The sequence below is a fragment of the Corapipo altera genome, unplaced genomic scaffold (assembly GCF_003945725.1).
Source record: "Corapipo altera isolate COAL_440 unplaced genomic scaffold, ASM394572v1 61411, whole genome shotgun sequence".
Taxonomy (NCBI): Eukaryota; Metazoa; Chordata; class Aves; order Passeriformes; family Pipridae; genus Corapipo; species Corapipo altera.
In genome coordinates this window covers 25645093-25658973 of record NW_020884875.1, presented here as the reverse complement: position 1 = coordinate 25658973, position 13881 = coordinate 25645093, and the positions used below count along the sequence as shown (strand labels likewise).

The 13881-nt window shown below is 40.6% G+C and overlaps 1 protein-coding gene across 4 annotated transcripts in view; it reads right to left on the bottom strand.

Annotated features, from left to right (window-relative positions):
* TLE4 (TLE family member 4, transcriptional corepressor) overlaps positions 1-13881 on the bottom strand; it is a 101173-nt gene that overhangs the window by 50572 nt on the left and 36720 nt on the right. For 3 of the 4 annotated variants that reach the window (XM_027634730.1, XM_027634731.1, XM_027634733.1), the window contains one exon: positions 11629-11703. The exons of the other annotated variant lie outside the window; for it this stretch is intronic. In XM_027634730.1, the coding sequence (XP_027490531.1) occupies positions 11629-11703 (75 nt within the window). The remainder of the gene's footprint in view (positions 1-11628; positions 11704-13881) is intronic. 4 annotated transcript variants of the gene reach the window in all.

Here is a 13881-nt window from a genome sequence, read left to right as displayed (position 1 = left end):
AAAAATCTAGTCCCCTGCAAAAGGCCAAGTGCACCTTCCCATAGAATACTGGACTTCAGTAGTTTCTTCTGATTGCAGGACTTCATCTCAATTTCACAGTGACGGTGGAGGGAAGAAGAATTAAGCTCTTCAGAATGATTTTCTATTATCAATTAATAAAGGGCAGAAGTTCCTGCATAAATCATGCCACTTAAAACTCTCTTCTTCCTTCTCTCCCATCAATTCCTAGTCAAGGAAAAATCCACATCTCCTGCCAGAGAGGGCAGATAGTACAAATGCAAGTAAGCTCAAGGTCTTACCATAGGAGGGCCAGTGGTGTGAAATGTGCCTCAACATACCAAACCTTCACTTCAAAACCTTTTCACAAAGACCAGTGCAAAGAATAACAATGACAACAAACGGGTGTTTTCTGCTACAGACAAACAGATGGTAAAAATCATCTCTGACTAAGGTGCACACTGGTTCAAGTACCTTATTTACAAAGTGCTCCACTCATGTTCTACCCACAGATATTGGGAAGAGATTTTTTTCTCCTCTGGACTCAGTAGAAAAACAGCATCTCTACTGTGACCTTGTGAACCTTGTTCCTTTTCTTTAGAACCAGAAAATGAGAGCAATGCCAATGCTCTTTCTAGTAGCCTTCCAAATAATCTTCTAGGGTCATCATATTTAAAAGTTTCTGAAACCCTGGGCTGAAAAGTGAAAAAAGTATCACCTGCGATGTATCACGAATCAAAACAATAAAAGCTAGAAGAAAAGTTAAGCAATGCTACCGATCATAGAGAGATCCAAGTGGCTAAATCTATGAGCAATTCTAACAATCTCCAACCAGCCACAGTGAGAGACAGATTCCAGGCAAATCTTCAAACTAGGCTCGAAAACCATTCCATAGATTCTATAGATGCCTCTCCTGAAACACTTAGGCACCATATTAAAAGCAGCATCCTGCAGTCCTCTGAAGAAACCTTAGGGTTCTCCTTCAAGAAGAACAAGGACTGGTTTGATGAAAACAATCAAGAGATCCAGGAATTGTTGCGGAAGAAGAGAACCGCTCACCAAGCACACCTTGCACTGCCATCCTGTCACGTAAGAAAAACAGCCTTTCGTCTTGCATGCAGCAAGCTCCAACAGAAACTCCGTGACATCCAGAACAAGCGGTGGATCAATCTGGCTGAAAAAACTCAATTATGTGCAGACACGGGTGATCACAGAGGATTCTATGAGGCCCTGAAAACAGCATATGGGCCTACATACCAGGTCCAAAGCCCTCTACTCAGCTGGTCAAACGTTTCTGACAGATAAAACCTCCATTCTGAATCGTTGGTCTGAACACTTTCAGACCCTTTTCAGTACTAGTCGTGTAGTCCAAGACTCAGCTATTGCAGTGGTTTGAACCAGGTTTTCCCCCTGAAGCTAAGAAAAGTGGTAACCCCCAGGGGGTGGTGATCCTGGAAGTTTTGAAGTTTTAACCAATCTGTGCTTCTGTGAAATATAAACATACCACAAGCAAACGGAAGAGAAGGAGTTGTTGGTTGGGGGTTGAAGAGGTGGTAGCCATGTTGTAAGACCACGAGGAAGGGGGTTCGGAGCCCCTTGGGGACTCTGGGGTCCCCAGACCCCGGCTGGGGGGACTGCAGAGACTTGCAACAGTGTTAGACTGGGCTAAGTGTCTGTAGCTGAGCTGGGAGATGTTTCTTCACTGTGAGCAGCAGCGGCAGCGACAGAACTGCACTGACTGGAGAAACGGTGGCACAGAGCCAGAAGAGATAAGATGAAGCACCAGAGGCATTACAGCCAAGCAGGAGAGAACTCCTGGAAGGAGAGAGAGAGAGAGAGAGAGAGCAGCAGAGAGACAGAGTTTTGGGGGTAAGAACTGAACCAGACCCCCCAAACTCCTCAGAGACCCCTCACATCCTAGAAGGGAGGGGTGAAGTACGACATGCACTACAGAAAGGAGCTAAGAAGCTCAGTCGTCCTGAAAGCTCAGCCAGGACGGTGTGTAGGAGGTAGACCTTGGGGCCCTCCCTTGTTGCAAGCTACAAAGAAGCTCGCAGCCATCGTGAGGCAGGGTACACAAGCTCTTCAAGGGGCTTGAGTCCCCTAAAGGTACCAGACCGTCACGGAGACTCCTGTGCTCCGTTGATATGACCGTGGTGGAACGACCTTTGTCTGGGGTGACCGTAGCCCACGGAAGACCCCTTTGCCTGCGTCAAGGGGCCGAGAGGAACTTGAATTTATCCCTCGTGAGTGCTGGCGGAAGTCCAGCTATCAGTTGCTGCATGTGAAGAGGACAGATGACTGCTGCTGTAGAAGATCCTGTTGCTCAGAGACTAGAAGGGATCTGTCCTTCTTCCCTCTTGGACTTTTATTTGGAGGGGAGAAGAGATCTGATCCACTGTAAATACTTATGTCATGGTAGAGATAGCTAAGGTTGTATATAATGTATTGTAGTATTTATTCCCTTTCCCCCCACTTTGAGTCTGGTGTGTTTTGTCTGGAAAGAATCATCTCTCACTGGGTTGAGATGTGGGAGGGGGGAATGGAGCTAGGGAATTGGATTTTGGAGATCTCAAACCATGACAGCTATTCAGTCACACAGCAACCAGTGAAGAATGAATTGGATATTGCCCCCACTTTGGGAGAAACCCTTAAGACCATTCAGCATGTGAAAACTGGCAAGGCAGCTGGGGTTGATGGAATTCCACCTGAAGTCTGGAAACACGGGGGCCTTGCACTCCATACTAAATTTCACGAATTTGTGGTGCACTGTTGGGAACTACGTGAACTACCATCAGACCTTCGAGATGCAGTCATCATCACCCTATATAAGAAGAAAGGTACTAAATCAGACTGTTCAAATTACCGTGCTATTACTCTGCTCTCCATTGCTGGCAAAATCCTGGCAAGAATACTCTTAAACAGACTAATACCTGCTATAGCAGAAGAACTTCTACCTGAAAGCCAATGTGGTTTCAGAGCCAACAGGAGTACCACAGACATGGTGTTTGTTCTCAGACAACTGCAAGGGAAATGTAGGGAACAGAACAAAGGTCTCTATGTAACCTTTGTTGACTACACCAAGGCTTTCGATACTGTGAGCAGAAAAGGTCTGTGGAAGATTTTGGAACATTTAGGTTGTCCCCCAAAGTTCCTCAAAATGATCATCTCACTCCATGAGGATCAGTACGGCCAAGTCAGATATGGCAATGCACTTTCTGAGCCCTTTCTAATTACCAATGGTGTGAAACATGGCTGCATTCTTGCACCAATTCTATTCACAATCTTTTTCAGCATGATGCTCCAAAGGGCCACGGCAGACCTCGATGATCAGGACGGTATCTACGTTCGATATTGTACTGATGGAAGCCTATTCAACCTAAGGCGACTGAAGGCCCACACTAAGACCTTAAACCATCTTGTCTGGGAGCTGCTCTACGCTGATGATGTCACCCTTGTTGCCCACACAGAAGCAGCTCTGCAGCGTTTAACATCCTGCTTTGCAGATGCTGCTGAGCTCTTTGGGCTGGAAGTCAGCTTAAAGAAGACAGAAGTTCTCTATCAACTTGCACTCCAGGAAGTCTTCCATCATCCCCATATCACCATTGGCCAATCAGAGCTCAAATCAGTCCAGCAGTTTAATTACCTAGGTAGCCTCATCTCCTCGAATGGTAAGACTGACGGAGAGATAGACAACAGGTTAGCAATGGCATATAGTGCTTTTGGAAAGCTTCATAAAAGAGTTTGGCAAAATAAACACTTGAAGTACAAAGATCAGTGTTTACAGAGCCATAGTGCTGTCTATGCTGTCTACTCTCTTATATGGATCCGAATCATGGGTCATCTACCACCACCACCTGCGACTCCTAGAACGTTTCCATCAGCGCTGCCTCTGTACAATCCTAAACATCCACTGGTCAGATTATGTGACCAATACGTCTGTTCTAGAACAAGCACCGGTTACTAGTATTGAGGCCATGTTGCTGAGAACACAGCTGTGCTGGGCAGGACAACGTCTCAAGGATGAAGGACCACTGCCTCCCTAAGATCTTGCTTTATGGTGAACTTGCCACCGGCTGCTGCAAAGAGAGGAGCCCCAAAGAGAAGATACAAGAACTCCCTGAAACAACATCTCAGCCTTGGCCATATCGATCAACATCACTGGTCCACTCTGGCTTCCAGTCGGGAGGTCTGGAGACACACCATCTACAACGCTGCTGATGCTTTTGAGAACACAGGATCACTCTTGAGGAGAAAAGACAACGCAGAAAGAATCATGTCTTGCAGAATATACCACCTAAGGAGTCTTTCTGCTGTGCCTTTTGCAACTTGACGTGCCTGTCTTGTATTGGCCTTTTTAGCCACCAGTACGCTTGTAACAACAGTGGGTAGAGCCCTCCCCAAATCTTCGTTCGTGAAGCCTAGCCATGATGATAATGTGGCAACTATAATTTACTTCAAAGCTTCCTCACAAGGTATAGTTTTAGAGCCATGTAGTATCAGCAAAAAAGAGATGCACGTTACGCATCTCACATGTGCATTTCTCTAATGCATCTTATAAAGTCAATCCTTACCAGTCAAATTTCTACATAGCAATTACTGAGAAATACAAGCTCTAAGCGCTAACACTATGTTTCATTACACGTACAATACACAAATATAGACTGTGTTGGATTTCAGCAAGTTGTCTTTGCTTAGGATAAGAACCTGGGTTGCGTGGATTGATCCATTCTTTCCAACCTATTCTGTGTCTTTAAAAACTGCCATTTCTAGTGCAGCTCTGGTCCTGTGCAGAGCACTGTAATGCCTGCTCTTCTTGGAGGTGAGCAGCCTCTTCCCACAGGTGTTAGAACATGTGGATATTATTATCCTCTCCAAGCAATTTAATTGAGAGATGTAGTGTTCTGCCTCTTTAATGTAGTGTCTGTTAGTCAAGTAACTGAAAGTTAAAGTGATTTAATTGCAGTTTCCCATTTACAATGGTTTTGATAAAGAAAGAATCAAATCACCTGGATTTAAGTCGCAGCTCTAAGACTGGGGAAGGACCACTTTTTCTTTTTGCTTCAGTCTCTTTCGAAGGTGCAACAGGGAAAGCACTACTCCCTTGTTCCAGAAACATTACTGGATTAAGTTCATCAGTGTTTGTGACGCATTCATATACTAAGAAAGTGTCTGTGAGAAGTTCACCAAACGATAAGCAAGGAATGGTCTCACTAATGAAAATCAAACATTCTGAAACATCAGACAACTTAAAATATTTAAGATCTCCCAAACTCCTTTTTTATGGATGAACTTAACATGTGGAAACACGTAGTATTTTAGTGTCCATCCCAGTTAAGCACTAAAGCCCTTGTTTTGTCCTGTAATTAAGACTGAAGATACAAGAACTACCCACATACCTGAAGAAATGCAAACACTTAACTGATCCACTGTAGAGAGTCCCGGTCCTCATTCATAGCTCTAGGCAGCAGCCTACCAAGTGGGGTTGGGAAAAAGTCTAGATGGCAAACATACAACCTTGTTAAGGGGTGATATCAGAACTCTTGTGTTATGAAACCAGGACACAGTAACAACTGTCTTTTGGCTATACTGTACAGTAAGGGTACCCATTTAAATGGATGGCATCTCCACTTAGTACATAAACCTTGCTGATTTTGCAATGAAACACGTCTGCAAAACCCCTGCCTTCACAATACTTTAAAATCAGACACACTTCTTTTTTTCCAAAGCACTGATATAAGACCATCACTGAAGGTAATATATGGCATGTGAAAATCAACATGGAGCACAGTACATCTGTATTTGGTTGGCAACACCTTCCATATATGGGAGTACAGGCCACATCAGCAACAGTGTTTTCTCCTTTCTACTGTATGTGAAGTAAAAGCATACAAAAATAAGTCATAAATAAAATACTGTATATGTTCATGCTGTAGAACATCACAAAAATTTTCCATGGGACTCCTCATATCTGCACTGATTAATCCTAATGAAAAAAAAAAAGATATAGTGATCACATAGCTTTGGTACCAGGATTTGCAAAACCTTGAGAACATGGAAGCAAAAGGCAGCCCTCCTGCCTGATCAGATACAGTGTGTGAGCTGTAACATTCATGTCATATGCACGTACTTAAGCACAAGGAGCGAGGCCTCTGGCACCAGCATATTGCCAATTAGATGTTAGTAAGTGGTCAGCACTTCACACTGCAATGTTACTGACTGCTCATATAGTGATAGATAATATAAATTCAGTAGCTACCATAGCTACTGAAGGTAGGCGAAAAAGCAAAAAAACAGAGGCAGCCCATTCTACGAGTAGCAACAGTATTTAAAATCCATCCTCAGAACGTTTTTTCAGTAAATATGGTACCCGAAAATTATTTACATTCTAATTAATTCCCTTGGAAATCTCTAAAAAATTCCTGTGCCTCATTTCAGCTTCTTTAAATCAAGATAATGCTGCATATGGGAGAGATTTATTTAAATCAGGCCTCACCTTCAAGGCTCTCTCTGAAGCCGGCCCATTGGAATAAGACAACAAATCCCTCCAAAACAGCTCTTTACACCCAAAAAACAGGGTGTCTTTAACTTAGCCAGACTTCAGGTGAATAACTCAAAACCAAAAATGCTCATCCAAAAGGCACCTACAGTTCCTTCTACAATTCAATATCAGGCACTAGGCAGGATCAAAAAAATTGCAGAACCACATCACCACACACCCTCAATATACAATCAGCAAACAAGTAATTAAATGGGGAGCAACGAATTTCAGCATTTTGTTAGGGATGGCTGGGCTTCGTGAACGAAGATTTGGGAAGGCTCTATCCACATTTCTTACAGGCACGTTGATGACTTATGAGGCCAATACGAGACAGACATATCAAGGGTACACAAATAAACACAACTCAAAGCACATACCTATTAAGTCAACCTCTTCTGCCACCTTCCCACTGTAACAAACCTGTGTACAACATACAGCAGGTCACCAACAGATTTAAGCTTCAACCAGTGCTTAACACACCTTTAAACAAGCAATACAGAAGGGCTGGAGAGACAAGAGACTGTTGTCCCCACGCTTGTTTTACTGCACTTCCCCACCTTCCCTGCCACTATTGTTCCTGAATGCACACACTGGGCAGGAATGACTTTTCCATTCAAACTGCCTGCATCGGTTCAAACAGAAAACCCTCAATCTTCCTCACAGCACAAGCACACACATAATCCAGAAACAATCCACCCTCTCTGTGAGGAGCAGGAGATGCCTCTGCACGTTAAGCACCAACGTAAAGAAGAAGTGCCTCAGCATCTGGCATCTGGAACCCCAGACAACTGGCACCACAGCAACGATGGTTGGCACTGATGCCAAATTTTCATTTCAAGTTGTGTGCACTGCACTGCTTTCAAAGCTTTCCATGCTTGCTATGCAATGCTGCTTATAGTTGTAAAATGACCACTCACTTGAAAACAACCAAACAACCAAAAATTACAAACCTTTTGAGATGGGTCAAAGAAGCACCTTGGCCTTAAATACAGGGTAGAAATTGTGACAAGTAGTGTATTTAAGAAGGAACATTATAGCTTGGTAATTATATAAGACAAGACAGAAGGAGTCCCTTCTTCCAGTAACTGACATTTGTTATTTTTTTTAAAGAAGATAACAAAAGTGGTATAATAAAACAAAATGCTTAAAAATTAAACCAAACCCATCCTTTTTTTCTTCAGATGTACAGAATGGTAAAGAAAAAAATTATTTCAATCATTTCCTTGGTAATACAAGTAATGTTTAAATAGATTTAATAGTGCTGCTCCAAACCAATGAATTATGAGTTTAAAACCTATTAAAATGTAATGTTTTTTTCCTGAGCTGAGGAGAGAGAGATTTAAATTCACTGAATTTTAATATTTCAGCTTGAGCTGCAGGAGGTAGAGAAAGTCCAAATGAACTATTCCATCAGCACCATTCAAGCATGAACATTTTAATCAGTTTTACTTCCTTGGAGTTCTCCAACACAGTTTACGCTGTCATTCTGAAAGCACTTAACACAGAGGGTGTGAAAAACCACCAAGGCTTGTTATTGCCTTCACAATTGATGGCAAATAATTTTGCAGACTTCCTATCATTAAAATGTCACTGCTAAAAATTGAGGTTCAGCATTTCTTGTGCTAAACTGCATTTTCTTTCAACACCATCACATATCTGTTCTTCAGTTTTTGGTGTATTTATCTTTCTCCAAGTGATAAACAGGCATACAAGCAGTAGCCTTTATTTCTCCCTTACTCCCCAACTGCAGCTGAAAAATTACTACTTTAAACAGCAGGAACAAAAACAATACTCTGATAAAATTCTTAAAAAGTTACAAGTTAATTCCCTGGTTCCCTCATTAAAATGTAACCACACTCACACAGTGTGTTCCAATTGTATTGTATAATGGATTAAAAAAAACCAAACCCCAACATTTTAAGAAAGTTAGACGACTCAATTTATTAATTGAGGAAACGAAAACATCATTCCTAACTAGATTATATTGCTGACTTAAGGTTATGATTCATGTGTTGTTCCAACAGTGCGATCTTGCAGATTCTAATGTAAAAACACGGTAGCTTTGACACATGACAAGATCAACCGGATACATCACATGGCTCATCCTGGCACACCCAGCCTGGGAAGCAGCTCTGGATGTGCACTTCCAATGGCCCCAAGCAAGAACGCTACACCACACCATCCATGGCAAACACCAGATACAGAGACTGTATGCCCGCAGATTTACAGTCCTCCTGCAGCATGCTTATGATATACACAGTTTTGATTTAGTTTTTCTCACTGCATCTCTCCAGGAGATGATAGATGATATCTAACTTGTTTGAGCCCGTCAACAATTTTCAACTGAACATGACCTGTGAAAGAAGTCATTATAACTGTGTTTCATTCCATTAAACATAACTAGTTTATTGTCAGGAGAACAAGCAGCCTCTCCAGATTCTGGGTTCACTTCAGTATTTTGCATTTAAACTGCACGGATCAGTGATTTGGTTCATTTACCAATGAAGATAGAATAATATTGCAAAGTTAAAAGGTGCTTCATCAGATTCCATTAAATTAGAGCACATTCATACAAAAATATATGTGTGTGTGAAACATAAAGAGAGACGTGATCCGTGCACGTTTGATTCTCTTCTTGTGGCATATTCCATTCTGGTAGAATCCATTTTAAACTGACACCCAGGGTTGCTCTGTGCAAATTGAAGGGGTTTAGCACGAGTGAGGTGAACTGAACAGGACTCACTCAAAGCACAGAGAAACTTAAGCTACAGTTGTATTTCAAAAACTCAAATACTGCTTCCGTCTTTGTCTGATACACAGTTCAATGGGTTAAACATACTTTGGAATTTTTTTTTTAGTACCACAGTGTTAAAAGAACACAAACACTGCCAGAATTACCAAACAGCAAAATTATTTAAGACAATCTAATCAGATATATATAAAAGGTATAATTTCTAATTACATTCTTTGTTTTATTTTTATGGGTATTCACAAAGTATGACAAGCCTTTTTAGTCCCATGTTACATTTTCAGACTTTAAATCTCTCTAATCTCTCTTATTGTGGATATTCATCCAACACAAACTTGATAACTCTTTCCTATTTATTTCATTTTTAAAAATGAATATTTCAAAGATTGCATGAGATTACTTCTCCTTAAACGTGATGAACACAAAAATTGCAGTCCATATTGCTCCTGTTTCTGTAAAACTAAAGAGAGGGACACACAGCATTTGCTAAGTCAACATAAAACTTAGGAGTGAAAAAAGGCAGTAGAGTAAGGTAAAAATCAGTCCTGTGAGGACACGAGGGCTGTCTAATTTTAATGCACAAATCCAAAATTCTGATAGTTTAAAAAACTTTGAAGCAATAGAATTTTAGTTGACATGAAGAGATAAATTCAGACAGCAGGAAACAAAAGAAAATTTACTTCTGTCTGGTGAAGGGAAGACCAACAGAAGCTATTGCCAGGCTCCCAGACAAGTGTCTGGTCTGTTTATATTTATTCTGCGTGGTTTAGCGGTTCATGAAAGTAGGATAAACTTAAATAAGGAGTGCAATAGCCAGTATCTGTAACATCACACATTTTACATGGACGTATACACACATGCTACATATGCACATGCAGCACACACGTATAAAAGCTTCTTTAACTAAGAAGCCAACCTTCAGCTACTTACTTTATGCAAAGAATGTTAATAGAAGGCAATATTTCTGGATAGGTAATGAAAACTAATTGGGAAATTATTCACTTCCCACTCTTCCCACAGGAGTGTAAAAGACATACAACAAATGTTATTCATGATTCTACACGACACGCTCTGATTCACCCCCTTTTTTCTAACGGGCACTTCAGAGGAAATAAAGGTTACTTTTTTCCATTTATAATTTCTAATTGACTACCAATGTTTTCTTGTGGTCAGAGATACAAAACAGAGTTAGAAAGAGCTAGTAAAAACAAGCTACAGTCAGATCCTTGCTCTATACTACTGTCACCAATGATGAGAAAGGCCCAATTTCCTTGTTAAAAGATGGAGGTGTAATTGAAGCAATATCTTCAGATTGATTATTCTGCGACCCTTATGCACATCTTCACTCAGCAATTTGAATTTTAATGAAAGTAAATGGAATAATTAGAATTTCAAAGTGTGTTTGATACACTGAATTAAAAAAAAGGAAAATACTTCTCTGGATAATCTGTACACAAAAGAAAAAGCATTTGGGCGGGTGCAGAAGAAAGGAAGTACAGTTGTGTCTTCACTAGAATAACTTAAACAACTGCTTGCACCAGCTGTATAATTATACATGAGTATAATGTGCTATTAAGCTATGACTTCTCAACTTTATTTTATGTAGTGTGAACAGCCATGGCTTTTGTTGTTATGTCTGTCCTCTCTAGTTGTAAAATATAAACACTGTGGCTATCCACACACATAAAATCTCTGTACTGGGTTAATACCACTGGCAGTAAAGCTTTTACAAAAGGGGCTCCACACGCCCATACTTTTAGATGACTGTAGGGCACCTATAAGCACACTATTGATGAGTTGTTCTGCTATGGATTTTGGTTATTTCTTTGGGTGTTTTGGTTTTGGTGTTTTGGGGGGTTTTCCGCTTGGTTGATTGTTCTATTTGTTTTTTAAAGTAACAGCTAGTTTTTAATTTAAAAATGAAACGTGTGATGAATATTCAGAGTCTTGAGCCAACATCCAGAAAAGGATGTGGGCAGGAGGGATGGGAAAAACAGTACGTCATATGAAGTCCTTCTGTTACTGTGGCTGCAGAAGTAGACCGGCAGGTAGTATGCAAAGGAAGCAATGTTACTTAAAAAGGACAAAAACAAACAAAACCTCAAAAAAAATAGATACAATAATAGATACAATACAGACATTAATTATCCCATTAGTCCTTTTGGCACAGTGCAAGGTAAAGTTTTCAGATAGTAACCAGATTTTACGAAGATTAAGCTACCGAACTTCACCACTGCCCACACTTTTTGCCCATCTGATGGAAATGAGTTCATGAAAGGGAGAGAAAAAAATAAAAGCTATTTACAAATACTATCAGAGCTAAAATGAAAAGACCACGTACCCCAATGATTGCGTTCAGTTCTGCCATGGTCACTTGTTTGGCACGCTCCACAGCCTGCACCACTTGTTGCTGGTGCTATAAATGAAGATCAGAAACAGAATAAAATTATTTGTTTTCTAAATTACTAAGCACAAATTCTTCCTTTTATTGTTTTTATTTGCTTTTCCAACACATGCAGGTCTGACATAACTGTTCTCTAACAGACAGTCAAATTGTGTGTTGATCTGCAAAAATGTACAGGTAAGGCAAGAATGTTTATTTTTATGCCATTACATGCTAAGAATTACAGCTTTGCTTCCCAAAAAGCTATTTTACAACCTAGCTAATGGAAAACTGTCTTCTTTTTTGCTCTTCAGCACAATGTGCTCTTGCATTTATATGCCAACTTCAAATGCAAGCCAGTTTCCTTACAGTTACAGAAACTTTCTGAATTTTTTAAAAAAGTATTCTGAAAAAGAAAGGTATATATTTTCAACAAGCATATGGCACTCACACTACTGAAAAATGTGCAGATTCTCCTCCTAGGTACATTTCAAACCATTTCAACCATAGGAAAGAGATTTAAAATGCCATTCACAAATCTGTCAAACATGTGAAAGAGAACTAATTATTTCAATCTCCGACATACAAACTTTAGTAGCTTTAGAAAAGTCCATCAAAAACACATGGTCTAATTAACAACACAGTTTACAAGCTTCAGTGGTTACATTATCTCAGTTTGAGCGATACTGTGTCACTCAGTATGCTGTATGCTGATATTTACTTGAAGACAACTACTACAAATAAAATAAGGTCCTCATTTTTGAAGCAGATCCATGCCTGTTCAGATCTCCACCAGCGGTAAATTAACCTTCACAGGTAGCCTCATGGAATCAGGATGATGCAGAACAAATAGGTGCAAGGACAGGTCAGGGAGAACAGCAAGTAGACTGTGTGATCTGCACTGGGAGTGAGACGTCTTTGATTTATAGCTATAGGTTGAACCAAAAAGGAGGGAGATCCTGTCTATCTGGAGAGGTGCTAAAACCATAACAATGAATCCTCAGCTTTGTATCAAAATCAACATCCAGGTGTTTTTTATCACAAAGTTGAAGGAAAAGGTCTCTTTAAAGGCTCAAGTCTGCCACCTCATGGTTGTGTATATGGGCAGAACGGAGCCAAGGTAGAGACCATCCAACAACTCCTCTCCTGTGCATCCTTATCAGGAGTAAAAAGCTACACAAAATAAGGCGGGGACCCAAATCCCCAAGACCACCTCCAAAACAAGAGTTAGGTGAAGAGCATCAGAAGCACTCCCCAAGGAGCACCCTAAGCCCCACTGGGAGAGGGTGCCATAAAGAAGGGCACTGCTACATCAGGGGCTTGGAGGACTCAGATTTCACAATTCTCAGTGCAACACATAAACGAAAATGGCATTTTCACTTATAAACTGTCTCCTATAAACGCCCTCAGGACAAGGAAAACCAAACATATAAATCCACCCACCCATAACTGCCTTGGTTTGGGCCAAGACAGAGTTAATTTTTCACAGTAGCCATGAGGGATGGAGCCTGGACCCATGTAGGCAGATCTCAGCTGTTATTCTGTACCATCTCATGTCCTCACTGGGGGTGGAAGTTTCTGGGAGAAAAAGTAGGAGTGGCTTGTGGTCAGGAAAAAGTGTGGTGGTCAGATGGTCTGTCCACTATTGTTTTCATTGTCCTGGGCTACATGAGCATTTTTACTTGTATATTACCGTCTCTTTGTACATTTTTGTTATTAGTATTGTTGCCACTACTGATAGTTTTCTTATCTCCTTGCTGTTTCCAGTAATTGTTCTTATTTCAACCAATAATCTCTGTCTTCTGTCTCCCACAGTGGGGCAGGGAGGGACAGGAGAGGGAAGAAGAGGGGAGCAGCTTATAGTTTTCTTTTTACTGGGAGTACTAAATTAGGGAGTAGCATTCCTAAGCCATGACACTGTAAGAAATGCTGACCTCAAGTATGAAAAATGGAAAAATGCAAATAATGAAGGAGGCAATTTAGAAACACTCCTAGAAAGACTAAAATGGATTTAAGGTTTGTTCGTTTTTAAGCAAGGAAGAATTAAATGAAGGACAAACAAACAAATAAGCAAAGGAAACAGAATCACAGCGGTTTCCTTTAGAGTTTTGTAAAACTACAGTGCCAATGTAAACCAAATTCACCACTTATAAGAAGACAACATAAAGACTAAAAAGCAGGTTGAAAGTGAGCAAACATGCTCTTGGCATT